The sequence below is a fragment of the Rattus norvegicus genome, chromosome 18 (genome assembly GCF_036323735.1).
Source record: "Rattus norvegicus strain BN/NHsdMcwi chromosome 18, GRCr8, whole genome shotgun sequence".
NCBI classification, from domain to species: Eukaryota; Metazoa; Chordata; class Mammalia; order Rodentia; family Muridae; genus Rattus; species Rattus norvegicus.
In genome coordinates, this window is record NC_086036.1 from 23686624 (window position 1) to 23711469 (window position 24846).

Consider the following 24846-nt stretch of genomic DNA (forward strand, 5'->3'; position numbering starts at 1 on the left):
GCAGAGACAAGCAGATCTCTGAGAGCTCAAGGCCAGCCTGGTTTACAAAGTTATAGGAGTATCAGCTAAGGGTGTACAGTGAGACCCTCTCTCAAACACAAAATCCCACTCCAAATCCCTCGCACGTTAAATGGGACTCAAACTCCAGGTTTATGATTGTGTAGCAAGGGTTCAATTGTAGCAAGTGTTCGTAAGTGTGGAGCCATCCCTAGCGCTGGCCTGTTGGAGGTTCTTTAGCCAAGGTCCAGTACACAATGCCAGGGCTAGATGGCTCTCCAGCCATCTGAATTGTCCTCAGTGTTGTGTATAAAGTGGGATTATGGGAAAATGGCAAGCAGTAGTTCTCAATCTTCCTAGTGTTGTGACCCATTAATACAGTTCCTCATGTTGTAATGACTCCCAACCGTGAAGTTACTTTCAGTGCTACTTCACAACTGTAATTATGCTGTTAAGAGTCTTAATGTAATATATAAAAATCTTTGCCAAACGGGTCAAGAACCACAACTTGAGATCTGGTGCTTTAGAACACTGGACATGTAGAGGGAGGCAATGTTTGTGTTCCAAGTCAAGATAAGCTTCCTGAAGTTGCAGGGATTACAAATGATACTTTGGGCAAGTCCAGCTTTGCAAAAAATTAGTTTATTAGGGTTACTGACTGGAGTATGTCCAACTGAAAAATGCCAACACTACCCTTCAAGTTCTACCTCTGCCCTTGTTTGAGGGGTGACAAGTTCTCATGTATCCTGACATGGCCTTAAATTTAGCTATAGAGTTACAGCTAAAATCTACTGGGATTCCAGATGAGCCTGCACCACCCCACCTTCATGAAGTGCTTGGTCAGAACTCAGGGATTCATGCATATCGACAAGCACGCTTCTGAGCTAAATCCCTAGCTCCAAGAGCCTATTTTATGTGGCTTTAAGTCTACAGCAGAATTCATGCAAGAGTGCCACCTACTAGTGATGAGTTAGAGCTTACTCAGGTTCACAAGGCCTAAAATACATATAAAACCAGGTCCCGGGAAATCATGTTTATGTGTGCTACACCTCTGTCCTTTTGAGTGTGTGTGTGTGCGTGTGTGTGTGTGTGCGTGTGTGTGTGTGTGTGTGTGTGTGTGTGTGTGTGTGTGTGTGAGCGTGTGTGTGCGCGCGTGTGTGCGCATGCCACAGTACCTGTGTCAGAGGTCAGAGAACAACTTTCTCGGGAGTTGATGCTTTGTTTAGTAAAGAGCTTCCTTGCTGTTGGAAGACAGCTAGTAAATGTTGCAGAGAAGGTCCAGGTACAACGAAAGGCACATGACCATGCAGCTCATGTAACCCTTCCCTTCGTTATTAATGTAATCAGAGATACAAAAGGATGGAGCCTACTTGAAGTTTTGTGTGATTCTCCAAAGAATCTGTGACATCTAGGCTTGAAAACCTCCAAGTTTAGGCTGTCTTGATATTTCTTTGTGTGTGTGTGTGTGTGTGTGTGTGTGTGTGTGTGTGTGTGTGGTGTCTTTCTGAGGATTGATCCCAAGACTTCACATGCTAGGCAAGTACTCTACCATTGAGTTATATCCCAGTCCAGAGACCTGGGCTGTTTGTTTAATTTGTGTATCTGTGTGCCTGTACCTGTGTGAGCATCTAACTTTTGGGAACTGGTTCTCTTTCCACCATGTGGGGTCTCAGACTGAACTCAGGTCATGATCTTTGGTAGCAATGAGATCAGAGTCATCTTACTGGCTTGAGAGCTGAAGGTTTTGTTACTTTGAGACAGGGTTTCACTATGTAGCCTGGGCTGGCCCAGAACTCACTACGTAATCTCAACTATAGTGAACCATCTGCATTTGCCGCCCCATCAGATCTTCAGTTTAAAGACCTGCTCTGCCTGAGGCAACACAACTTCCGGGATGCTTTCCATCCTGTAGTCATGAGAAGGTAGCAGGACACTATTATGTTCCTGAGAAAGTCTTTCTGGTCATGTCTTGCTTATTTACTTCAGTACCTGGGAGGACAAGTTTTCCAAATCTTTGTTAAAGTAAGTCCATCATTTTTGTTTGTTTGTTTTTGTGACAGGCTTTCTCTGTGTAGGCTTTTTGGCTGTCCTAGAACTCCCTTCATAGACCAGCATGACCTTGAACTCAGAGAGATCCATCTGCCTCTGCCTCCGGAGTGCTGGGATTAAAGGCATGCACCACCCCTGCTTGGCCAGTAAATCCATCCTTAACAAGATGGAGAGTTGGCTCAGTGGTTGAGAACACTTGTTCTTTCAAAGGACCCAGGCTCAATTCTCAGTACCCACCCAGAAGCTCACCACCTCCTTGGGCACCAGGCACACAAGCGGTGCACAGACATACACACAGCCAAAACACTTATGCATTCAAAATAATAAACAAATCTAAAAAATTACCAAAAAAAAAATCAAGATGATCAAGACATTTAGCTGTGTTATGTGGGAGCAAAAAGTGCATTTCTCCCTCAGATTTTTACAATGCCAGAATCCCTGACAAGAGCAAAGATGAAGTTCAGTGGATAAAAGCCATTCAAGTTGACAGTCAGGATTACATATCAAGCTTAACCTGCAGAACCACAGGGTTCTGAAAGTTGAAGGGCATGGTGCTTTGGTGAGGACCTCCCTTCACATGGCATCATGGATATAAAAGGGAAAGAGAACATGATAAAGGTGAGATGCACGGTCTGGTGTGCAAAGAGTACAAAATACATTAATTCCTCCTAAGGCCATGCCCCCAATATCTAAGGGCATCCCACTAGACCTCAGTTCTTTTTAAAAATTCATTAAAGCAATTTTTATAGTTTGCATGTATGCACACATATATGCCTCTGGTGCATGTATGGAGGTCAGAGGACAACTTTTGGGAGTCGGTTTTCTCCTACCAATTAAATTCAGTTCCTCTGGCTTAGTAGAAAGTGCCTTTAGACACCAAGACATCTCTCTCTCTCTTTCTGTGTATGGATGTTCATGTGTCTGCAGGTACACGTGTGTCCATGTACATGGCAGAAAATGATATTGGATCCCTATTCAGGAATGCCATCCAATTTCTTTGAGGCAGGTCTCTCACCATCCTTGATTTACACGGCCCGAGAGCTCTTGGGATTGTATATATCTTCTTCCTCTCAGGGCTGGGATAATGAGCACTTTATGTGGGTTCTTATGATCTGTAACAAGGGTGCTGGTGGCCCTGATACTGACAAAGAACTGAGGGGTTGGGGATTTAGCTCAGTGGTAGAGCGCTTGCCTAGGAAGCGCAAGGCCCTGGGTTCGATCCCCAGCTCCGAAAAAAAGAACCAAAAAAAAAAAAAAAAAAAAAAAAAAAGAACTGAACACCAGGGACAGACAGAAGACCAAGCCCTGGAGAGGGGGGAAGTAAAAGGAATAAAAGCCTAACACTTGGAACTCCTGAGTAGACTGTGGTTTGAATATTTTCTGGGGCCCCTGGGATCGCCTCTTCCTGTTTAGATGCCCGTCCTCATGCTCCTCTGCCATTTCTCCCAATGAGAAATGTTCTTCTGTGAACATGGAATCTAAGGGAGGCTGCTTTTCCTTTCCTTGTCCACTCATATCCCTCGAACTTTCTCCCAGATGAAATCTGGGTCCGCATGCTGGCAAAAGCAAGCACTGTCATAACTGAACCTCCTCTCCAGTTCTAGTCCCTACCTCCTACGCAGTTCTGACTTCCAGGACACGAAGCTTTAGGAGACACATTTAAACTACAGCCAAACATCGGACTCTTGATCTTTCCTTAGCACCTTCTTTGACTGTGTTACATCACCCGTCAGATATTGCACTCGCTACTCTTAGTGAGCTCATGTTCGGGACAGATTTTTACCCTACTCATCATTTTAACCTCATGGACTTACAGATGGCTTATAATGGCTTCCTAAATGAAAATGGTACACATGGGCCAACCTGGGAAATGTCACTTTATGTTTTTGTTACTCTTGTTTTCTCTCTCTATGCCTGGTGACTTCTCTCCTCCTCCCTCCTTTCATGCCTCTGTGTGTGTGTGTGTGTGTGTGTGTGTGTGTGTGTGTGTGTGTGTATGTGCGTATGTGTATATATGTGTGTGTATGTATGTGTATGTGTATATGTGTGTATTATGTGTATGTGTGTATATATGTGTGTATGTATGTGTATGTGTATATGTGTGTATTATGTGTGTATGTATGTGTATGTGTATTATGTGTGTGTGTGTGTGTGTGTGTGTGTGTGTACTGAATCTCAAGTCCATTTCTACTACCTAGGTGCAGTATGACTATGAACTACTGCCCTGAATATCTTTGCAGGAGTTCTGATAAGCTGGAGCATGTCTGTTATAAAGGTCTTATGCTTTAAGGTTTATTTATGAGTATGGGTATTTTGTCTACATGTATGTCTGCACACTAGAACACCATGGACAATAGTTATAGACTGTGCGAGACACCATGTAGATGCTAGGAACTGAATCCATGACCTCTGTAAGAGCAGCCATGCTCTTAACTGCTGGGAGGTCTCTCCAGTCCCTGTTGTGATTTCTCACATGCTGTTCAGGAAAGCACCGAGAAATGGTTAAAAAGCTGTCAATACTATATAACCATTTATTTTAACCAATGCATTCCTTCTACAAATATAGATACACAGCAGTTTTGTAAAACTCATTTTATTTACAAACCAAAAGACTACCTATTCTTGGACCAGTGAGATCATGCAGCAGATAAAGGCCCTGAGTTCAATCCCCAGAATCTATGCAAAACTGGAAACAGAGAACAAATTCCACAAAATTATCCTCTAATCTCTTCTGTGCACCTCTGTATATATAATAAAAATACATTTTCTTGTCTTGTAATAAATACTTCTATCAATTTTTAAAAAGATTTATTTTCTGTGTATGTGAAGGGTGTGTATGGTGTGTTTCACCTCCAAAAGAGAGACCAGAAAGGGTTTAGATCCCTTGTAGCTGAAGTCACAGGTGTTTGTGAGCCATCTGGTGTGGGTGCTGGGAAATGAACCCAGGCCCTCTGAAAGCATCAAGTGTTAACCACAGAGCCACCTCTCCAGCCCATTTTTTATTAAGTTACAGGGTTTACTAGTGTTCACTAATGACCCAAAAACTGGAGAAGTGTTTGTCCCCCTTATTGTATAGACTTTTGTTTCTCTTTAAATTGAAAATATCACTTTTTCATTTAGCTTTCTACTTATTCAAATGTCTCAACAGATATGATAAAGGGTTCTCAATATTAAACTTCACCTGCTCAGAATTGTTAAATACACAGGAACAATTTAACAGGATGGTATGTTACCTAAACTGGCATGGATTCTTGGGAATTTGCTAAGTAGCCACGCCTCTTTGTGAATTTTTTTTTTTTTTTTGAGACAAGATCTCACTATGTAGCCCTGGTTTTATATCACTTTGTAAACCAGGCTAGTCTCAAATTCAAAAGATCCACCTGCCTTTGCCTGCCTCGGGCATGCTAGGATTAAAGGCATGCGCCACTACAAACTGATCTCCTTCAACTCTTGATCCTCGCGCTCAGTGATTGATTCATTACCACCACACAGGGGTTAGTCTTTTTTTTTTTTTCTTAAGACACAATTCAATCATTGAAAGAGATTTCAGTATGTTTCTGTAGTCACCTACCCAGCTTTTCAACATAGGACATTCCTTGGATCAGCCACTTAGTTCAGTCCTGCACCTCACTTTCTTCTGAAATGGCTTACTTGACGCTCCCAGGTGCCACGGCAATAGTGTGTTGCCGAAAATAAACACTTTAATCTCCAAGCAGGCAGCACAGAACCACACCTCCAACGACCGGAAGCCGCTAGACTGCGCCCGGACCGCCCCTGTCGCGGGCAGTCTCGCGGGTTTCCCCTAGTGTGATAGCAGGGTGCCTGACCTACCGTCGTCCGCCCGCTTTCTCGGCCCCGCCCATTCACTTGGCCCCACCCCGGAGCCGGATTGGTTCTTTTCCTTAGAAGAGCCCGTCCGTGCGGCTTCCGTCTCCGGCAGTGTCTGTGGCAGTGCGCAGGGCGATGGCGGCAGGTGGAAGCGATCCTCGAGCTGGCGACGTAGAAGAAGATGCTTCCCAGCTCATCTTTCCCAAAGGTAGTATCCGGGACAGTTCGACTCTGAGGTGACATTGTCCTTGAGTTATAGTCGTTATCCGTTCCCTGCCCACAGGGAGCATTCGGGGCCGGCACGGGGGATTGATTGGTCAGCCCGGTACAAATGAACCCTTTCGTAGTTAATTCCCCTACACCCAGCAGTTTTGTTTTTGTGAGAGCGTCTAATTAGGTATCCTAGGCTAGCCTCCACCTTATCACATTCGTGCCCTTTCCTCTTGAGTGCTAGAATTAAAGGCATGCGCCATCGCTCTTGATTTTTAGGGGGAGTTAAGCTATGCCTTTTCCTGTCATGCAGAAGATCTGGAGCAGAGGTCTCATTTCAAAATTGGCAGCCAGTAAAAGCTGAGCTATGGTTCCTCTCACAGTGCTAGTCAAAGCGTTTCAAGATCTGTGGGTCAGAAGTGCTCTCTGCCCTGGCCTCTGAGGAGAGATGCTGTTGCCGTTGGTTTCTGAACCTTCGTTGTAGCTTTTCGAGTTAGGAAGAACGTTTGAGAGCAAGATGGGTTCCGGTTTGGGATGTCTGGTACTTCCTTTTGTCGGATGTGTGCCAGCCTCTGTGCATAGTGCTGTTCCTGCTACTAAACTAGTCTAAACTAGTCACCTTGCCCCAGGAAATCAATCCCCTGTCTCTTCCTACCAACTGTTAGATATAGGAACCCTCTGTACCTGTTTTGTGGGTTCTGAGGATCCTAACTCTGCTTCTTACACTGGAGTGGCAAGTACATTATCCACTTAATCATCTGCCCAGCCCCAGCAAGTGAGGTTATCTTCTGTCTTTTGTGTGTGTTTTTAATTGAGATGGAGAATCTTTGTTTTTAAATTTTTATATATAAGGATTATTTTGCCTGCGTGTAGGTCTGCATGCATGTGAGGTGTCCATAGAAGCCAGATGTACTAATTGGACTTAAAAGATGATTTCGAGCCATCTTGTTGGTGCTGTGTGTGGCAGAACCCTTATCCTCTAGAAGATTAGCCAATGCTCTTAAGTGCGGAGCTGTCGTCTCTCCAGCCCTTATGTCACTGTTGTAAAATTTATTTTTATTTTAATTATGTCTGTGCAGGTATCTGAGGAGGGGAGAGGTGCTATGAGGTGTCTGATGGGGTGCTGAGAATTGAACTTCCTTCGAAAGAGCAGTGCATGCTCATTTCTCTAGCCTTCTGGTTTCGTTTGTTTGGTGTTTTTGAGTCTCTCTGGCTATCTTACAGCTCATCAATAATAGACCAGGCTGGCCTCAAACACAGAGATCATCCTGCCTCTGCCTCCCAAATGCTGAGACTTTGAAAAGAGTATTTTCAGTTCACATTTATTCTTCTTCCAGAGTTCGAAACAGCTGAGACGCTCCTGAACTCTGAAGTTCACATGCTTCTGGAGCACCGAAAGCAGCAGAATGAGAGTGCGGAGGACGAACAGGAGCTTTCAGAGGTTTTCATGAAAACCCTGAACTATACAGCCCGTTTCAGCCGGTTCAAAAACAGAGAGACCATTGCCAGTGTTCGTAGGTGAGTACTGAACATAAGCCCAAAACTAAAATCTACTTATGTATGTGTTATGGGAGTTTGGCTGCTTGTATGTCTGTGCACCATGTGTGTAAACACCCACAGAGGCCAGAATAGGGCGTTAGCTCCCCAGGGCTGGAATTACGGACAGTCGTGAGTCACTGTGTAGGTGCTGGGACTCGAAACCCAAGTCCTCTGAAAGAGCAGCTGGTGCCCTCAGCTGCTGAACCGCATCTCCAGCCCTACAAAACGGTTTTATTATTATAGACTCTCGTGAAAGACAGAGGCTGTAGGATCCAGGAGTTCAAGGGCATCCTTAGGGGCATAGTAGGTTCAAAGCCAGCCTTGATTGCATGAGACGCTGTTTTAAAAATGCTAACAAAGCAGGGGCCGCTGAGATGGCTCAGTGGGTAAAACATGCTTCAGCCAAGAGGTGGTGGTGCACCCCTTTAACCCAGCACTCAGGAGGTAGAGGCAAGCATATCTCTGAGTTCGATGCCAGCCTGGTCTATAGAACAAACAAACAAATGCAACCAAAAGTGCTTTCTGGGTAAGTCTTAGGACCTGAGCTTATATAGAACCCCAGATGCACCCAGAAGCTCTGAGAATGAATGAGAAGTTGCCTTCTAAGTATGTATGCTTACGCACTTACACATACACACAAATGGCTAAATAAACAGACCACACACAAATACTTAGGGGAAAAACAAACAAACAAACAAAAAAACCCTAACTGGGTATGCCTTTAATCCCAGAATTTGAGAGACAGAGACAGGAGAATCTCTGTTTGACTCCAGCCTGGTCTACATAGCAAGTTCCAGGACTACATAGATAGAACCTGTTAAAAAAAAGTAATCAAGGGCTTGAAGCCCCCACCCCCACCCCCAAATTTTGCCTACCAGAAAAAAGGCTCTCAGACTTGACTCAGTCAAAATTTTCTCCACTGCATCACAAATTCTGGGGTTACTAGTATATGCCATCATGCACTCGCTGCCCTCCAGGTACGATTTCTTGTATTCATTTTTATTTTATTATTTTTTTTATTGGATATTTTATGTATTTACATTTCAAGTGTTATCCCCTTTCCAGTTTCCCCTCTGGAACTCCTCTATCCCATCTCTCCAACCCCTGCTTCTACGAGGGTGCTCCCCCACCCACCCACTCCCAGCTCACTGCCCTGGCATTCCCCTATACTGGGACATCCAGTCTTTGCAGGACCAAGGGCCTCTTCTATTGATGCCAGACAATGCCATCCTCTGCTACATATGTAGCTGGAGACATGGGTCGCTCCATGTGTATTCTTTGGTTGGTGGTTTAGTCTCTGGGAGCTCTGTGGGGATGGAATCTGGTTGGTTGATATTGTTCCTGTAGGGTTGCAAACCCCTTTGGCTCCTTTAGTCCTTTATCTAACTCCTCCATTGGAGACCTTGTGCTCAGTCCAGTGGTTGGCTGTGAGCATCTGCCTCTGTCAGAGCCTCTCAGGAGACAGCTATATCAGGCTCCAGTCAGTATGCACTTGGCATCAGCAATATTATTTTTATTTTATACACACACATACACACACACACACACACACACACACACACACACACACACACACATGAGGGGGCGGGGAGAGGGGATTTCTTTATATAACTTGGATATATATATATGTGTATATATATATGTGTGTATATATATATATATATATATATATATTTTTTTTTTTTTTTTTTTTTTTTTTTTTTTGAGGCAGAGTCTCATTATCTAGCCCCGGCTGGTCTAGAACTCCATATTAGACCAGGTTGTTTTCTATCTCACAGAGATCCACCTGTTTTGAGATTAAAGGTGTCGAACACCACACTGTCTTTTGTTTTTTAGAAAAAATTTATATTATTGTCATCGTTATTATTACTGAGACAGATTTGTATCTCTGTTTAGTGAAGAGCATGCTGTGTAGACCAGGCTGCTGTGAATGTGTGCTATTAGGCACAGAAAATCATTTTTTGTTATTTTGTTTATATGTATATACACGCTTGTATATATGTGCACCATGTGTGTTCAGTGCCAGCACTAGCAGAGGCCAGAGAGGAGTTGTAGACACATGGACCCACCCAGTGCAGTTGTTAACTCAAGTCCTCTGAAAATTAGCAGATGCTGTTACTGCCGAGCCATTTTTCCAGTCCCCCAGAGTATATAAGTTCTTACTACATTCATTTGGAAACCAAACTTATTCTCTCGTAAGCTTTATTTTATAGTGCAGGCTATGGAGATCCTGAAGGTGCAGCTTACACACAGATTTGCACAGAGTTTGGGGTATTTCAAAGTTAAAGGAGAGGAGTTTCCCTCAACATACGCAATAGGCTAGCCAATCAGATCTCCTGAATTGCTTAACATTAACTTATCAAAGGTAGCAGATAGAGCAAAGAGCTAGAGAGTCACTTCCTTTTGAATATTTATTTATTTTTTTTTCTTTTCTTTTCTTTTTTTTTTTTTTGGAGCTGGGGACCGAACCCAGGGCCTTGTGCTTGCTAGGCAAGCGCTCTACCACTGAGCCAAATCCCCAGCCCCTTGAATATTTATTATTGCATTTTATTTTATGTGTGTGTTTGCCTCTGCACCACACAAGTGCCTAGTACTGGCAGAGTCCAAAGAGGGGTATCAGATCCAGTGGATCTGGAATTTCAGACAGTTGTGAGCCACCATGTGGGTACTGTAAATTGAACCCGGGACCTCTGAAAAGAGCAACTCTCAACTACTGGTTTCTTGGCAGTAGTTACAGCACATACATTCCTCTTTACCCAGCTGTGCTCTTCTCAGGGTTCTTGGCTGTCTACGGTGGGTTCTTTGTTTTCTTTTTCTGGAACGTCTTGATTTTCTGGGGTAGGAACAGAAAGTGATTTCAAAGGGGGATTCTGATGCCCATATAGCCACAATCAAAGATTATAAATACCTTTTCTCACCTACATTTGATCTTTTTGCTATTGATGGACTTAGCATTTGACCAGCACTGAATGAGACTGTAGTTTTTTGTTTCGTATTAGCATATAACTGCAGGTAATTACAGGTTCCATTGTGACATTTTTATTCAGGTATATAGTATAGTATAGATCGTGCTCATTTCCTGTCTCTGTCCCTCTCTAACGTCCTGTGTTCTATTTCCCTCACACTCAGCCTGCTTCTCCAGAAGAAGTTACATAAGTTTGAATTGGCTTGTTTAGCCAATCTGTGCCCGGAGACTGCTGAGGAGTCCAAAGCGCTGATTCCAAGGTTCGTACGGGATGGGATGGGGTTTGTCTATTTTATATGGATTTCTCTAAGTCAGATTGCTAGATCCACATGTCGTAAGCGTTTAGCAGTTGGGTTGATGCCATGCTAGCGTTGAGTAAGAGTGTAGTTGAGTGGTGTTTGAGATGGGACTTGGGGGTTGGTTTTGTGCTTTGCTGGTGGCAGTCTCAGGTAGCCAAGGCTTTCCTTGAGCTCTTGATTGCCCTGCTTTCACCTCAAGGGCTGGGATTACAGGCATGAACGAGCATGCTGGCTTAAGAATAGTTTGAGTTTACCCATTAATTGTTTGTGTGCATGTGTACACACGCATGCCTGTGAATGTCACATTAAGCACGTGAGGGTCAGTGGACAGTTTCTCTTCGTTTACTAGGTAGGTTCCCAGATTAAACTCAGGTTGTTAGATTTGGTGGCAGACAACCTTTATTAGCTGAACCATCTTGGAAGCCTGAGAACAATTGTCTTTTTTTTTTCCCTCTATTCTTTTTTTCGGAGCTGGGGACCAAACCCAGGGCCTTGCGCTTGCTAGACAAGCACTCTACCACTGAGCCAAATCCCCAACCCGAGAATAATTGTCTTATACCCCAGGACAGGAAGAATATGGAACAGAAGAGGGTGGTAGGAATATAGCTCAGTGGTAGAACTTTTTGCCTATCGTGTCTGGGACTGAGTTTGAGCTCCCAGTACCTCAGAGAGGAGCATTAGAAATGGGCAGAATTCGCCTTCCTGTAGGGAGTAGCCAAGCATGTGACTATATCTAGAGAAATCAATGGGAAATGGGACTTCTCCCAGACCTAAAAGGTATTCTGGGATTCTGTGTTATTGGTATAGAAGATATTGGACATAATCATTAAGTCACTCAACAAATGAGACACAAAACTGCAGGGCCTGGGAGTGTGTGTTTTTAATCCCAGCAGAGGCAGGCAGATCCCTGTGAGTTCTAGGGTAGCCAAGGCTGCATAATGAGACCTGGTCTCAAAGAAAAGACTAAGCTATACCAACCAAACAAAAGTTTAAATCATATGTGACTGTTGAAGCTTTTAGAATCTTTTTTTTTTTTCCTCTTGGAGTTGGGGACCGAACCCAGGGCCTTGCGCTCGCTAAACGAGCGCTCTACCACTGAGCTAAATCCCCAACCCCTAGAATCTTTTATATATTTACAACCTTTTGGTGCTTCTATAAGGGATGTCAAAAGAAATTCGGTTTAAACTTAAAGGTAGTAGAGCTAAGCAAGGTGCTCAGAGATGAACCTCCTTTGAAAAACAGGGTGGGGGGCTGGAAAGATGGCTCAGTGGTTAAGAGCACTGACTGCTCTTTGGTCATGAGTTCAATTCCCAGCAACCACATGGTGGCTCACAACCTGTAAAGAAATCCGATGCCCTCTTCTGGTGTGTCTGAAGACAGCTACAGTGTACTTATATATAATAAATGAATAAATCTTTATTTAAAAAAAAAAACAGGGTGGGAAAACTGCCAGTTTCTAAGTCACTTAAATTTCTTGGTCTTCTTCTAGCCTGGAAGGGCGTTTTGAAGATGAGGAACTGCAGCAGATTCTTGATGATATCCAGACGAAGCGCAGCTTCCAGTACTGATCACCAGACGTCACTCTGCTCCTTGAGATAGCCTCCAGACCGCTCTACAGTCGGAACCCTGGGTGGGCCTCACGCAGGACTGTTGCTTCCGAAGATACTGGGACTTCTTTAGTCATACTTTTCGCTTTACTGAGATAGAATGTCTCTCTGTACTTCTCAAAGTTGTAACAGTCCTCCTGCCTCAGCCTCCCAAGTGCTGGGATTACAGGTGTGAGCCAACACTTACAGCTTGACTTTTGGAGAAGAAACAAAGACTGGCTATTGATGCTCTAGGTGCTGTCTTCACCGGGACTATTAGACCATAATTACTGTGACTATTAGACCATAATTACCATCTCCTCTCATTGCAGCCTTATAAGGGCTGCTATGGTCAAATGTGCTGCCATCCTGAACTAGGGAGGTAGACCGATGTTAAAACATTTGGTGACTACCTCTTTCTATGTTTTTTTTTGGACCCCATGTTAATATTTTTTGTTCTTGACATTGCAATTTTTAATGTCAATATATTTTGTAGTTTTTGAAGCTATAATGATAAATAAAAAAATTATATGGGAGGAATGTTTTTACTTTGTTGCAAAGGGGAGAGATAAACCAGAACACTGTAATTATTTGATTTTTTTTTTTTTTAAGAATTCTATTTATTTGTTTATGGGGAGGGGGTACATGATCCATGGCACATGTGTGGAGGTCAGAGAATAATTTGCAGGAGTCAGTTCTGTCCACTGTGTGGATTTTCAGGATCAAAGTCATCAGGCTTGGTGGCAAGTGCTGTTACCCACTGGGCTATTTTGTTAGTCCCTAAATTGTTTTATTTTATTTATTCATTTTTACACTTTTAAGAAATTAGACCCAAAGCCTTGTATATGCTAGAAGAGTGCTACACCACTGAGCAACATTCTAGCCGTGAAATTGCTTTTGTTTATGTTTGTGCGTAGTACAAATGTATGTTCAAGTGGGTGCGTCCATGTAAGGAGACGAGCAGAGGACGTTGGGTATACACCCATTTCTGTCCTTTGAAATGGGGTCTGTCTCACTGAACCTAGATCTAGACTGGATGACCAAAAGCCCCAACAATCCTGTCTTTACTTTCTCTTTGTGCCTATACCTTGGGGTTCAAGACATGTAGAGCTGGAAGACAGCAGTCTTTTCCCTAACTTTAGTGCTAGTGGTACAGACTCAGGTCTTCATGCTTGCACAGCAAGTGCTCTTATTCACTGAGCCAATCCCCCAGCCACCCTGTAGTACTTAAAGAATGGGACAGTTGATTAAAAGAACTTTGGCACCACTTGCCTGACCTGGAGACAGGAGGGAAGCACCCCATGGGGAGCACTTAACCTTAGGCTTGTGGGAGAAGTGCTTCATCTTGGGGGCAAGGGGCTGTCTTGGAGAACGTATTTGAAGTGGCCTTGAAGAGTTCTTATTGTCACCTTTAAATTAAGGTCTTTCCCTCATAGGCCAGATTTGAACCTAAACACTAAAGACTCCTCATGAGATAGATACCCAGTCCAAACCTCTGGTCCCATACTGAGTGACAGGCATTCTGTACAGAGGTGATACGGAAGGAGGGAGTGGTTGTGCTCAAATCAGGACCACTGTGTCCTCACATCTTAAGTCCTAGCCTTTGGAGGGAAGCAGAGGCAGGCGGATCTCTGAATTTGAAGTCAGCCTGGAGTCATACATAGAATAGAGAGGTCCAGTGTAGTCACATACATACATACATACATACATACATACATACATACATACATACATACATACATACATACATACATTGAACTTCTTCCCTCCCATTCCCCACCCCCGTGCCCCACCTACTTTCTAGTAGGGAAAGTAAGGGAAAAAAGAGGGGGGAAAATGCTTGAAAGGAGAGAGCTCATGAGCCCTGTGAGGGATGAACATTAAGGACTGTTAGCAGGCTAGATCTCAGGAAGCCATGTAATGGATCACAGGCTACTGTGACTCAGGATGGTGGTGCTCAGAGCCAGCCTGGCGGAAATGCTCCAGGGTGGGAGGAAAATGAAGTAGACAAGCCAGGTGTTTTCCATTAGTGTTGGGGAGGATGAGTTTGAGTTGCTTAGACTGCTCCTCTGGAGGCTGGAGGAGTGGATGAGGAGGCCTGTGGAATCAAGAGGACCCTGCTTACCAAATGTGATGGGCCCCAGGCAGGAGTTGCTTCAGGAGAAGAAAATCGGTCAGCATGGAGCTATGTAGAGAGGAGCTGGAAGAGCGGCCATGGAGCAGAGCTGCAGAGTGCTTGTCTATGCTTGGAAAACGATGCAAACACAGAAGTTCACTTTCGGAAGTGTTGAGAAGAAATGGGGTCCAGTGGCTACTGGGAAGGCCAACAGGAACAAGGAAGAATGCAAAGGAGGTGGAGAGGGTGCTTGCCTGTAGGCAACTGATATGTTGAACCCTTGTAAAACAAGTGTCACAAGGTCCATTTACGTATCCTAGACTCCTACTGGGCCATCCATCCGAAGAATAGTTTGTATTTAGCCGGAATTAAAGGTGTATGCCACATAGCAGGATCACCTGCCCAGAGTGGGCTGGGCCCTCCCCATCAATCATTAATCATGAAAGGCCTCCACAGGTCTGCCTGCAAGCCAATCCGAGGGAGGCATTTTCTCCAACTGTGGTTCCTCCTTAGATGACTAATTTGTATGAACTTGACAAAAAAACTAGCACAAATTACCCCTTGTCAATTAGACATAAACTAATAACCTGAGTCAGAAAGATGGCTCAACAACACCAGCTCTTGCTTCCAGGGGCTCTGGGGTTTTGATTCCCAGCACCCACCTTGTGGCTAACAACCATTTTAAACTCCAGTTTCAGGGATCACACATCCCTTCTGGTCTTTGTGGGCACTTCATGCAAGTGGCACACAGACTTATGCAGGTAAAATACCTACACATAAAACAAAAATCCTTAAAGCTGGGCTGGAGAGATGGCTCAGCGGTTAAGAGCACTGACTGCTCTTTCAGAGGTCCTGAGTTCAATTCCCAGCAACCACATGGTGGCTCACAACCATCTGTAATGGGATGCTCTCTTCTGAAGTGTCTGAAAAGAACTACAGTGTACTAACATATAGATAAAATAAATAAATCTTTAAAAAAAAATCCTTGGGGTTGGGGATTTAACTCAGTGGTAGAGCGCTTGCCTAGGAAGCGCAAGGCCCTGGGTTCGGTCCCCAGCTCCGAAAAAAAAGAACCAAAAAAAAAAAAAATCCTTAAAGCCTTTAAAATTCCATATTTTGGGATCGAGTGGCAAACTCACAGGAAATGTTATTCTACATAGCTTCAGGACAGTCAACAATACATAGACTCTGTCTCAAAAACAAAACCAATAAATACCTTCAAAATTAATAGCCGGGCTGGAGAGATGGCTCAGTGGTTAAGAGCATCAACTGTTCTTCCTGAGGTCCCGAGTTCAAATCCCAGCAACCATATGGTGGCTCACAACCATCTGTAATGAGATCTGATGCCCTCTTCTGGTGTGTCTGAAGACAGCTACAGTGTATTCATAGATAATAAATAAAACTTAAAAAAAATCTAATAGCTACTTTTTTTTTTTTAATCTCAAGCATCATGTTCCTATCAGAATATAAATACAGTTCAGTGCTGGGCATGGTGATGTATGCCTATAATCCCAGCTCTTGGGCGGCAGAGACAGGCAGATCTCTGAGTTCAAGGCCTGCCTGGACAAGGAAGCTCCAGTGCTGTTAGAGCTCCAATGGGGTCTTGTTTGAAACAAACCACCCTCACCTTCCCAAAACAAAAAATAATAATAAATAAAAATAAGCCAAACCAAATAAAAGTCCTTCAGTTGGGGCTGCAGAGAAGACTCACTAATAGTGGAGGATAGCGGGGCTAGAGAGATGGTACAGTGGCTAAGAACACTTGCTTGCTGCTCTTGTAAGTGCTGGGCCCATATTAAATTCTCAGCACCTGCGTGGCAGCTCAGGGCACCTATAACTTCAGTTCCATGGAGTCCAATGGTCTCTTCTCTCCTTGGACACCAGGCATGCCACTGGTGCACATAAGTTCATGCAGGTAAGACAGTCATACACATAAAAACTTACTTCCAGAGGTAGGACGCCACAGTGACAATCAAATTAAAGCAGAATCAGCATCTAGCAGTATAAATCAAGTCCTGTAGCTCAGTGTCCTCTTCCTGGGATTCGCTCCCAGTCTGGATTGCAAAGCTCCAAATAACTAAAGGTTACACCTCTGTTAATGACATCTCGGCCTTTTCAGGGACTGACGTTGCCACATGCACCACCACATGCACCAAGCCTCAACTTCTCTCCCTGAGCTCTTCAATACTGGTTGGTGGCTCCACTGTAACTGAGGCTGCACCCTCACCAATGGACTCCTGCCTTCTGCAAGGACGCCAGCCTTGCTATACGCTATAGACACTAAGTCTTAGCTGCTCTTCATCGTCCCTTCAAGCCTTCAAAGCCAGTACCACGTGGGAGATACTTACATATTACTGGGTTCAGCTGCTAGTTTCAGGGGTAGTCTTGGCCCCTCTCAGTGCCATGACATGCAGGTGTGTGTATACATATATACAAATATCATAAAACTTAAAGGGCTGGGAGATGGCTCACTAGCTAAGAATGCATACTGTAGAGGACCTGAGTTCAGCTTAGAGGACCCATGCTGGGTGGCTTATAACCATCTGTAACTCCAGTTCCAGGGGATCTGACACTTAAAGGCTTCCAAAGACACTTGTATTCATACAGACACATGCATAATGAAAGTCATAAACTTTTAAGAATTTAAAAATTAGGGGTTGGGGATTTGGCTCAGTGGTAGAGCACTTGCCTAGCAAGCGCAAGGCCCTGGGTTCGATCCCTAGCTCAAAAAAAAAAAAGAATTTAAAAATTAGGGCCCAGCATAGTGATACACCTTTAATCCTAGCACTAGGGAGGCAGATGCAGTTAGATCTGTTTTTGGGGGAGGGAGGCAGCCTGGTCTACAAAGAGTTCTAGGACATCCAGGGCTACACAGAAAAACCCTGTCTCATAAAGCCAACCAACCAATCAAACAAAAAAAGTTTAAAAATTAAATCTACTCAGGTATTTTGTCATGGGGACAGAAAGGTGACTCCAGTATTGAAGTATTGAACTCACTCTCACTAAAAATTAACATCTCCACCTTGGGGCATGCAGGGGTGCAGCAACAGCTGAGAACAGGCAGACAGGAAGAGCTGCATACAGGTTTGCCTGGGTCACTTTTGCCTGTGTATGTCGGTCCATATACAAAAACCTGTTGGCTCCTTCTTTTTATACGTCTGCTAACTGAGGATCTCAGGCTGTCTTTGGACCCAGATTCGGGATCTGAGGTAGCACCTAACCTCTTGTAGCTAATGATAGCCTCCAACTGCCTTTGTAGCCAAAGACTGCCTCAAACTCCCCTTCCTGCCTTTCTATATCCCAAGTGCTGGTATTAGTGGCATGTCCCACCATGCCTGGTTCATGTGTGGGAGAAGGTGAAACCTTGAGTGCATGTGTGTTGTTGGCAAGCACGGCTATGTCCAGGACTCCAACGCCTCAAACCCATGATGTCTTAGTAAGGGTGTCTATTGGTGTGGTAAAATACCATACCCAGAAGCAACTTGAGGAGGAAAGTTCTCATGCCCTAAGGGAAGTCTGCAAAAGAATGAAGGGCAGGAACCTGGAGAAAGGAATTGATGCTGAAGCCACAGAGGAGTGGCTTTTTGCTCTCCCTGGCTTGCTCAGCCTGTTTTCCTATATCTGGCCACAATGAGCTGGGCCCTTCCACATCAATCATCCATTAAGAAAGTGTTCCATGAGCTTACCCATAGGCTAATTTGGTGGGAGCATTTTCTCAATTGAGATTCTGTCTTCCCAAATGATTCTAGCTTGACATGTCATCTATCCAGCACAAGACCAAAAAGGACAAGCAGAGGAAAGTCAGGAAACAATTCCATCATTTAAATAAAAATGACTTTGACCAGTGCAGACTCTATGAGCTTTGGGGTGCTCAGCTCACAGTTTCTCTCCTGTCTTCAGTGTGTGTGTGTGTGTGTGTGTGTGTGTGTGTGTGTGTGTGTGTGTAGAGGCTAGCAGTAAAAGGTGTCCTCCTCAATCGTTTTCTGCTTATATATATATTTTCACACATAAACCCATTTAAGGCAGGGTATGGTAGAGCATGTCTTTAAGCCCATTATTTGGGAGGCAGAGGCAGGTGGCTCTCTGAGTTTGAGGCCCACCTTGCCTCGTATTGAATCCTAGACCAGTCAGAGCTACAAGGAAGACTCAGGTCCTCTGCAAGAGCCTTGCTCATGGGCTGGAGAGATGACTTAGTGGTTAAGACTACTCGCTGCTCTTTCAGAATTCCTGAGTTCAATTCCCAGCAACTACATGGCATGGTGGCTCACAACCACCTGTAATGAGATCTGATGCCCTCTTCTGGTGTGTCTCAAGACAGCTACAGTGTACTTATATATAATAAATAAATAAATCTTAAAAAAAATAGATGCATTATTAAAAAAAAAGAGCCTTGCTCACAGACTGGAAAGATGACTCAGTGGTTAAGGGAACTGGCTGCTCTTCCAGAGGTCCTGAGTTCAATTCCTGGCAACCATATAGCAGGTCATAACAATCTGTAATGAGACCTAATGCCTAATTAATAAATCAATCTTTTTTCTTTCTTTTTTTCAGAGCTGGGGACCGAACTCAGGGCCTTGCGCTTGCTAGGCAAGCGCTCTACGACTGAGCTAAATCCCCAACCCCAATAAATCAATCTTTAAAAAAGCACCTTGCTCACAATTTAATTCTTGCATTAAAGCCCCAGGCTATCTAGGCCATGTGAGCTGTATCTGCCAGCAAGGGTTAAAGGTGTGTGTGGTACACCCTTTTGACAAGAAGAAATTACCCTGAAGAGTTATTTCCCCTTTGTTTCCGCGTTTCTTTCTGTAGATATAAAGATTAGCTTGAATTATGAGTTGAAGGATGCCTTTGACTGCTGACCCTCCTGCCGTCACTTCATAGGCTTTCAAACCCAGTTTATGCAGTGCTGGAGAACTGAACTGTGGGCTTCCTACATGCAAATGCTTGACCAACCGAGCAACATGCACATCCCTTCTTATTATACTATCTATTGTGTGTGTGTATGCACAGCAACGAACTGTACAGTTGTAGGAAGAATTTGTATTTCTTTCACACCATGTAGGGCTGGGGATCAAACTAAAATAGTCAGGCTAATCTGCAGTCTCCTTTACTGGATAAACCATCTCACAGGTTTATGCTCTGGTTTTATGAGATAGGCTTTGAACTCACAGTAATCCTCCTGTCTCAGTCTCCTAAGTGCTCAGATTACATGCATAAGCCACCACACCGGCTTTAACAAGTACCTTATTTAGTTTTGTGAATTGGGATGTTTTGAGAACATGCAGGATGGCTCATGGGGTGAGGAATGTAAGGCGAAAGGTCCTAGCGTTAAGATAGCCACCAAGACGTACTCAAATGTTTAGGCGCCGATGTCCAAGCTCCACCCCTCACCTGCGCGCATGCTCTATTTGAGCCCTACGGTAGACCTGCGGCAGAGGCGCGCGGGGCGTAGCGCCGTGCGGCCGTGATGACGCACGGGCGTACGCTCGGTGGCTCCTCGGGGAAGATGGCGGCTGCATCTTTGAAGGAGAGGAATTGAGAGTGGGGAGAAGGGAAGAGGACCAGACGGGAGAGACATTCCCTACGGCGCCGAAGGACGCCGCGCTCGCGGTTAGGAGCTCTTCCCGGCCCCCCACGGTAAGTCCGCCGTGGAACCTGTGAGGGCCGCGGGCGGTCGCGCTCCGCCATTTTCGGGCCCGGCCGTTGCGTGCTTCGGGGGTCCGGAGGGGACAGGTCGCGGGAAAGAGAAGGACAGACCTCTGCGGGGCCGGCCGCAGCTGGTGGGGGTCCCATCGGAGGAACTCTGCGGAGGACGCCGTGAGGCAACCTAGGCCCAGCCGGGACGGCGAGGCCGGCCGCAGAGACGCAAAGTTCGGAGGAAGGAAACGCGTTGGGAGGAGAGGGGAGTGGAATCTAGTGCGGCTTTGAGGGTTGCCCAGGAAGGGGCTGGAGAAGTTCCTGGCAATCCCGAGAAACAGCTGGGATTTAGCCTGGGTGCTTTCGAGAATCGAGATCCATGCTGGGGGCGGGAGAAAGGCAGAACCTTGCTCTTTTGCACGAGTTTTCTTCCTATCTGGTTGCTTACAAATGTCCCATTAAGCATTGATTCTCCATTCCCAACTGGAAATTAAATTCTGGTCTCAGAATATGAGAAAAACAAAGGCCTCCTGGCGTCTAGATATTTATGGTACTAGAAAGCCTCTCTCTCCCTCCCTTCCTTCCCCCCTTCGCGGCCCCCCCCCCCCCATTTCTTTGAGACTGGCCTAGTTGTGTTGTCCGTGTTCACCTAGAATTTCCAGTCTTCCTCCTGCCAGTCACAAGCGAGAGATGATAAGAGCGGGCTAGCGGGCTACCTGCCTGGGCTAGCGGTCTTTTTGTTTGTTTTGTTTTGATTTCTTTCTATTGATACAGGGTTTCAGTGTGTAGCCTAAGTTTCAAACTCAGCGGTAGTCATCCTGGCTTATTATCCCAACCGTGGGCATGATGAGTCTGAGTCCCATTAGACTTGGCTGTAACCCAGGCTAGCACTAACTCCCTTTGTAGCTGAACCGGCCTTACTCTTTAATCCTCTTCCCAAGTAATGGGATTACAGGCCTGGGGCACCACACCTGGCCTACATAGAATTCCTATGCTTTTTTTTTCTTAAATTAAAGAATAGTGTGTGTGTGTATGTGAGAGAGAAGTGCTGAGTGTGTGTGTGTGAGAGAAAGTGTTGAGTGTATGTGTGTATGTTTGTGTGTGTGTGTCTGTCTGTCTGTCTGTCTGTCTGTAGAAAGTAACTTGATATTTGGTTGTAACCCTTGTGGCCTTTCTGGATTAAGGGAGAGGCTGGATTACCTCCTTGGATTGAGAATCAAAGTCAGAAAAAGAGTTAAGGTGTAAGGGCTGTCAGGAATGCTTTAAAGTAGTTTCTATAAGAGAGGCATTTTGGGAGCTTTGGAAGATAAGAACCAAGCCACAGTGGTTACATACACCCCCTTGGGAGCAAAACTTTCAGGAACACTCTGGACATAATGCACGCAGCTTTTTGCCTATGAATGTTTAACCCAAACAAAGTACTTAGTGACTGTTAAAAGAAAACACTTTAATTGTTTCCCTGGTGGCATTTTTTTCTTTTCTAATCTTAATTGCATTTGGGACCCACTTTTTGTTACTATTAGGTACTTGTGAGTCTTTAATTCATTTCCTTGCCCACTAAAAGGCAATATTATGTACAGATTTGGGTTTGAGCCAAAACTTGAAGTGCTGTATTTAGTTTATTTTCTATAGACACTTGGAGAACATTTTTGACACCCTTTTCTCAGTCCTACGGAAAAGATGGCTTAGAACAAGTAAGTTTGGCTGTGGTGGTGGTGCACGCGCCTCTAATTCCCACACTTGGGGAGGCAGAGGCAGGTTGGTTTTCCAGTTCAAAGCCAGCCTGGTCTACAGTCTGAGTTCCAGGACCACCAGGGCTACAGAGAAACCCTGGGAAAAACCAAAACCAAACCAAACCAAAACCAAAAAACCCAAAAACAAAAAACAACAAAAAAACCCCACAAACAAAAAGGAAAGAAAAAGTAAATTGTTATTTATGAAGCTGAAAGCTTAGTTCTGATTTCTTTCTTTGGTTGGTAAAAATATGAGATGACTAATTTTGTCACCACAGGTTTTTTTTTAAGATTTTATTTATGTATGTGAGTATACTATATCTGACTTCAGACACTATCATCACAGTTTTATCTTGATCTAAACCTTTAATAATATTGTTACTGACCTTTTAAGTCCTATATATTCAGAGCTTGCTTTGAAAAGTAACAAAATGTCTTTTTCTTCTCTCATTACTTTTTTTGTTTGTCTGGTTTTAGTAGATATAGATATTCTTTGATTATTGCTAAGCTCAAACTTGTATTTCAGTAATGTTTCATAACTCCAACAAAGATATTATTGAAATTTTTAATTATAAATTTATAGGAATGCACTTATGTAATACTTTTTTTTTCTTTTTTTCGGAGCTGGGGACCAAACCCAGGGCCTTGCGTTTGCTAGGCAAGTGCTCTACCACTGAGCTAAATCCCCAACCCCTTACGTAATACTTTTCAGATTATATATCATACATTTGGTGTTTTCCTCGTGTTTTTAGATTTTAGATAAAGTAGTATTGAAGTTAAATGATCAGTATCAGAACATTCTTTGTATTACGGGTTTGTGTAGAGGTTGGAGGACAGATTAAAGGAATTGGTTTTCTCCTTTCACCATGTGCCTTCTGAAGTCGTCAGCTACCTTTGCCCACTGAGCCCTGACCGCAGTTGTCCTTGACTAGTTACAATACTTGACTAGTTACAATACTTACCTGCTTTATCTTTGTTGTTAGTGTGGTTTAGGTTTAAAGTTTCAGCTTGGACCTGTTCTTTGGTGACCTACCTTCCCCACTGCAAACATGTATCATAGGCACAGAAGCTTGTCAGTGTGGAGAATATGACTTATATTATTGTTACTCCTTCTGGACTGTAAACATTTTAGCAGTTCTCAGGTAGAGTAACAATGTCATACAATTGTCTGGTGCCTCATTTTTATTATTTGAGTGTTTATAGATTCCAAACCAGAGGGAGATGTATTGGAAAGAAAATCATGGTGTTCTGTAGCAGGTCTGAAAGCTAGATTTGTAGTAGGAAAATGTGGTGAGTGTTGAATTCAGGGTCTTACCTATTGTAAGTGTGTGTTCTGTCACGGAACAAAACCTGGAGTTCTAAAGCATTTTTTAAGATGGGCCAATTAGTTAAAACTTTCAGTTTCCTTACATATAAAAATGTTAATTGTTATGACTGTGATAGTACATGCCTTTAATCTCCACACTCCAGGAGATAGAGGCAGCCAGTTTGAGGTAACCTGGTCTACATAGTGAGTTCCAGGCCAGCCAGAGCTATATAGCGTGAAACCCTATCTCAAAGAGACAAAAACCAAAAAAGCAAAAGTGATTTCACCATTTCTAGTCCAAGTAAGAAGAATGAAAATTTATTCAATGTGTATACTGTATGGACTCAATGCTGAGCTAGACCAGGCTGGCCTCACAGATCTCCGTCTTTGCCTCCCTAGTGAAGGAATTACAGATGTGGTTTACCACTTTTCTTCATTGTTGATGGGCATCTAGATTGGTCCGGTTCCTGCCTCTTGTGAATAGCACGGGGCGTGCAGGGATCTCTGGTATGGAAGTTTTAAGTTTGTACATATGTACCTAGCAGTGGGGGAGCTGGGACATCATAAGTTCTTTTCAGTTTTTGAGGAATTCCAGTGCTGGATGTGTTTACATTTCTGCCAGCAGATTTGAATTAGGGCTCTTCTTTCCCCGCATCCTTTACCAGCATTTTGTTGTTGTTGTTAGTTGAGGTCTCATTTTGTTACTCTGGTTGGTTTGGAACTCACTGACATCTGCCTATCTCTGTCTCCCCCGTGCTGGGATTAAAGGCCTGCTCCACCACTCCACCACTACTGGCCAGCTTTTTTTTTTTAAGGTTAATTTTTTGTGTGTGTAAATGTTTTGACTGCATGCATGTTGGTGTACCATGTGTATTGAAAATCCCTAGGAGGGGTTGGGGATTTAGCTCAGTGGTAGAGCGCTTGCCTAGGAAGCGCAAGGCCCTGGGTTCGGTCCCCAACTCCGGGGGGGGGGGGGGAGAACCAAAAAAAGAAAAAAGAAAATCCCTAGGAACCTTGAACTGGAGTGACATGGTTTTTAGCTACCAGTGTGGTTGCTGGGAATTGAGCTTATCTTTTTTTTTTTTTTCTTTTTTGTTTTCGTCTTTGATCTTTTTAATTGGAGTGATATGGAGTCTCACAGCAGTTTTAGTTAGCATTTTTCTGATTTTGTGTATTTTCTTCCTTTAGGAGTTTTTGTTTGAGACAGGGCATTCTGTAGTTCAGGCTTGGCTGTCTGTTCTTCAACTTCTGGTAATCCTTGTTTGTTTGTTTGTTTGTTTGTTTGTTTTTGTTATTTGAGATGGAGTTTCTCTGTGTAGCCTTGGATATTCTTGTTCCCAGGAACTTGCTCTGTAGACCAGACTGTGCTTGAACTTGGAGATCCCCCTGCTTCTGCTTGCCAAGTGCTGGGATTCAAGGGTGCACCACCACAACCGACTCTTGAGACAGGATCTTAACTTTATAGACTAGTTAGCTAGCTGACCTCAAATCTGCAGTGATCTGTGCCACCACTCCATCTTGACATTTTCCAGTTATATGTTTAAAGCATAATTATTTTCTTTGATTCCTTTAAAATTTTTT

The 24846-nt window shown here is 44.0% G+C and overlaps 2 protein-coding genes and 1 long non-coding RNA gene across 11 annotated transcripts in view; 2 read left to right on the plus strand and 1 right to left on the minus strand.

Annotated features, from left to right (window-relative positions):
* The window catches only part of LOC100910201 (uncharacterized), a 14985-nt gene extending 9230 nt beyond the window's left edge, over positions 1–5755 (minus strand). Inside the window, exon 1 of one of the 2 annotated variants that reach the window (XR_146387.6) lies at positions 5618–5755. This is a non-coding gene — a long non-coding RNA (uncharacterized LOC100910201). The remainder of the gene's footprint in view (positions 1–5617) is intronic. The other variant, XR_010059656.1, reaches the window with a different exon arrangement.
* A 199-nt stretch (positions 5756–5954) lies between these two features.
* On the plus strand, positions 5955–13086 carry Polr2d (RNA polymerase II subunit D). Its single transcript, NM_001108886.1, has 4 exons — positions 5955–6082; positions 7422–7602; positions 10753–10848; positions 12377–13086. Exons 1-4 carry the CDS (start codon positions 6010–6012, stop codon positions 12453–12455), a joined length of 429 nt encoding a protein of 142 aa, NP_001102356.1. The 5' UTR covers positions 5955–6009; the 3' UTR covers positions 12456–13086.
* A 6998-nt stretch (positions 13087–20084) lies between these two features.
* The window catches only part of Wdr33 (WD repeat domain 33), a 106278-nt gene continuing 101516 nt past the window's right edge, over positions 20085–24846 (plus strand). For 7 of the 8 annotated variants that reach the window (XM_063277379.1, XM_063277380.1, XM_063277381.1 and 4 more), the window contains exon 1: positions 20085–20226. The gene's annotated coding sequence lies outside the window, so the exon portion shown is untranslated. The remainder of the gene's footprint in view (positions 20227–24846) is intronic. The other variant, NM_001107398.2, reaches the window with a different exon arrangement.

Coding starts and splice junctions, on each gene's coding strand:
- Polr2d (NM_001108886.1), top strand. CDS start 6,010: ATGGCGGCAGGTGGAAGCGATCCTCGAGCTGGCGACGTAGAAGAAGAT. Junction 7,603..10,752: donor ACCATTGCCAGTGTTCGTAG/GTGAGTACTGAA, acceptor CCTCACACTCAG/CCTGCTTCTCCAGAAGAAGT. Junction 10,849..12,376: donor TCCAAAGCGCTGATTCCAAG/GTTCGTACGGGA, acceptor GTCTTCTTCTAG/CCTGGAAGGGCGTTTTGAAG.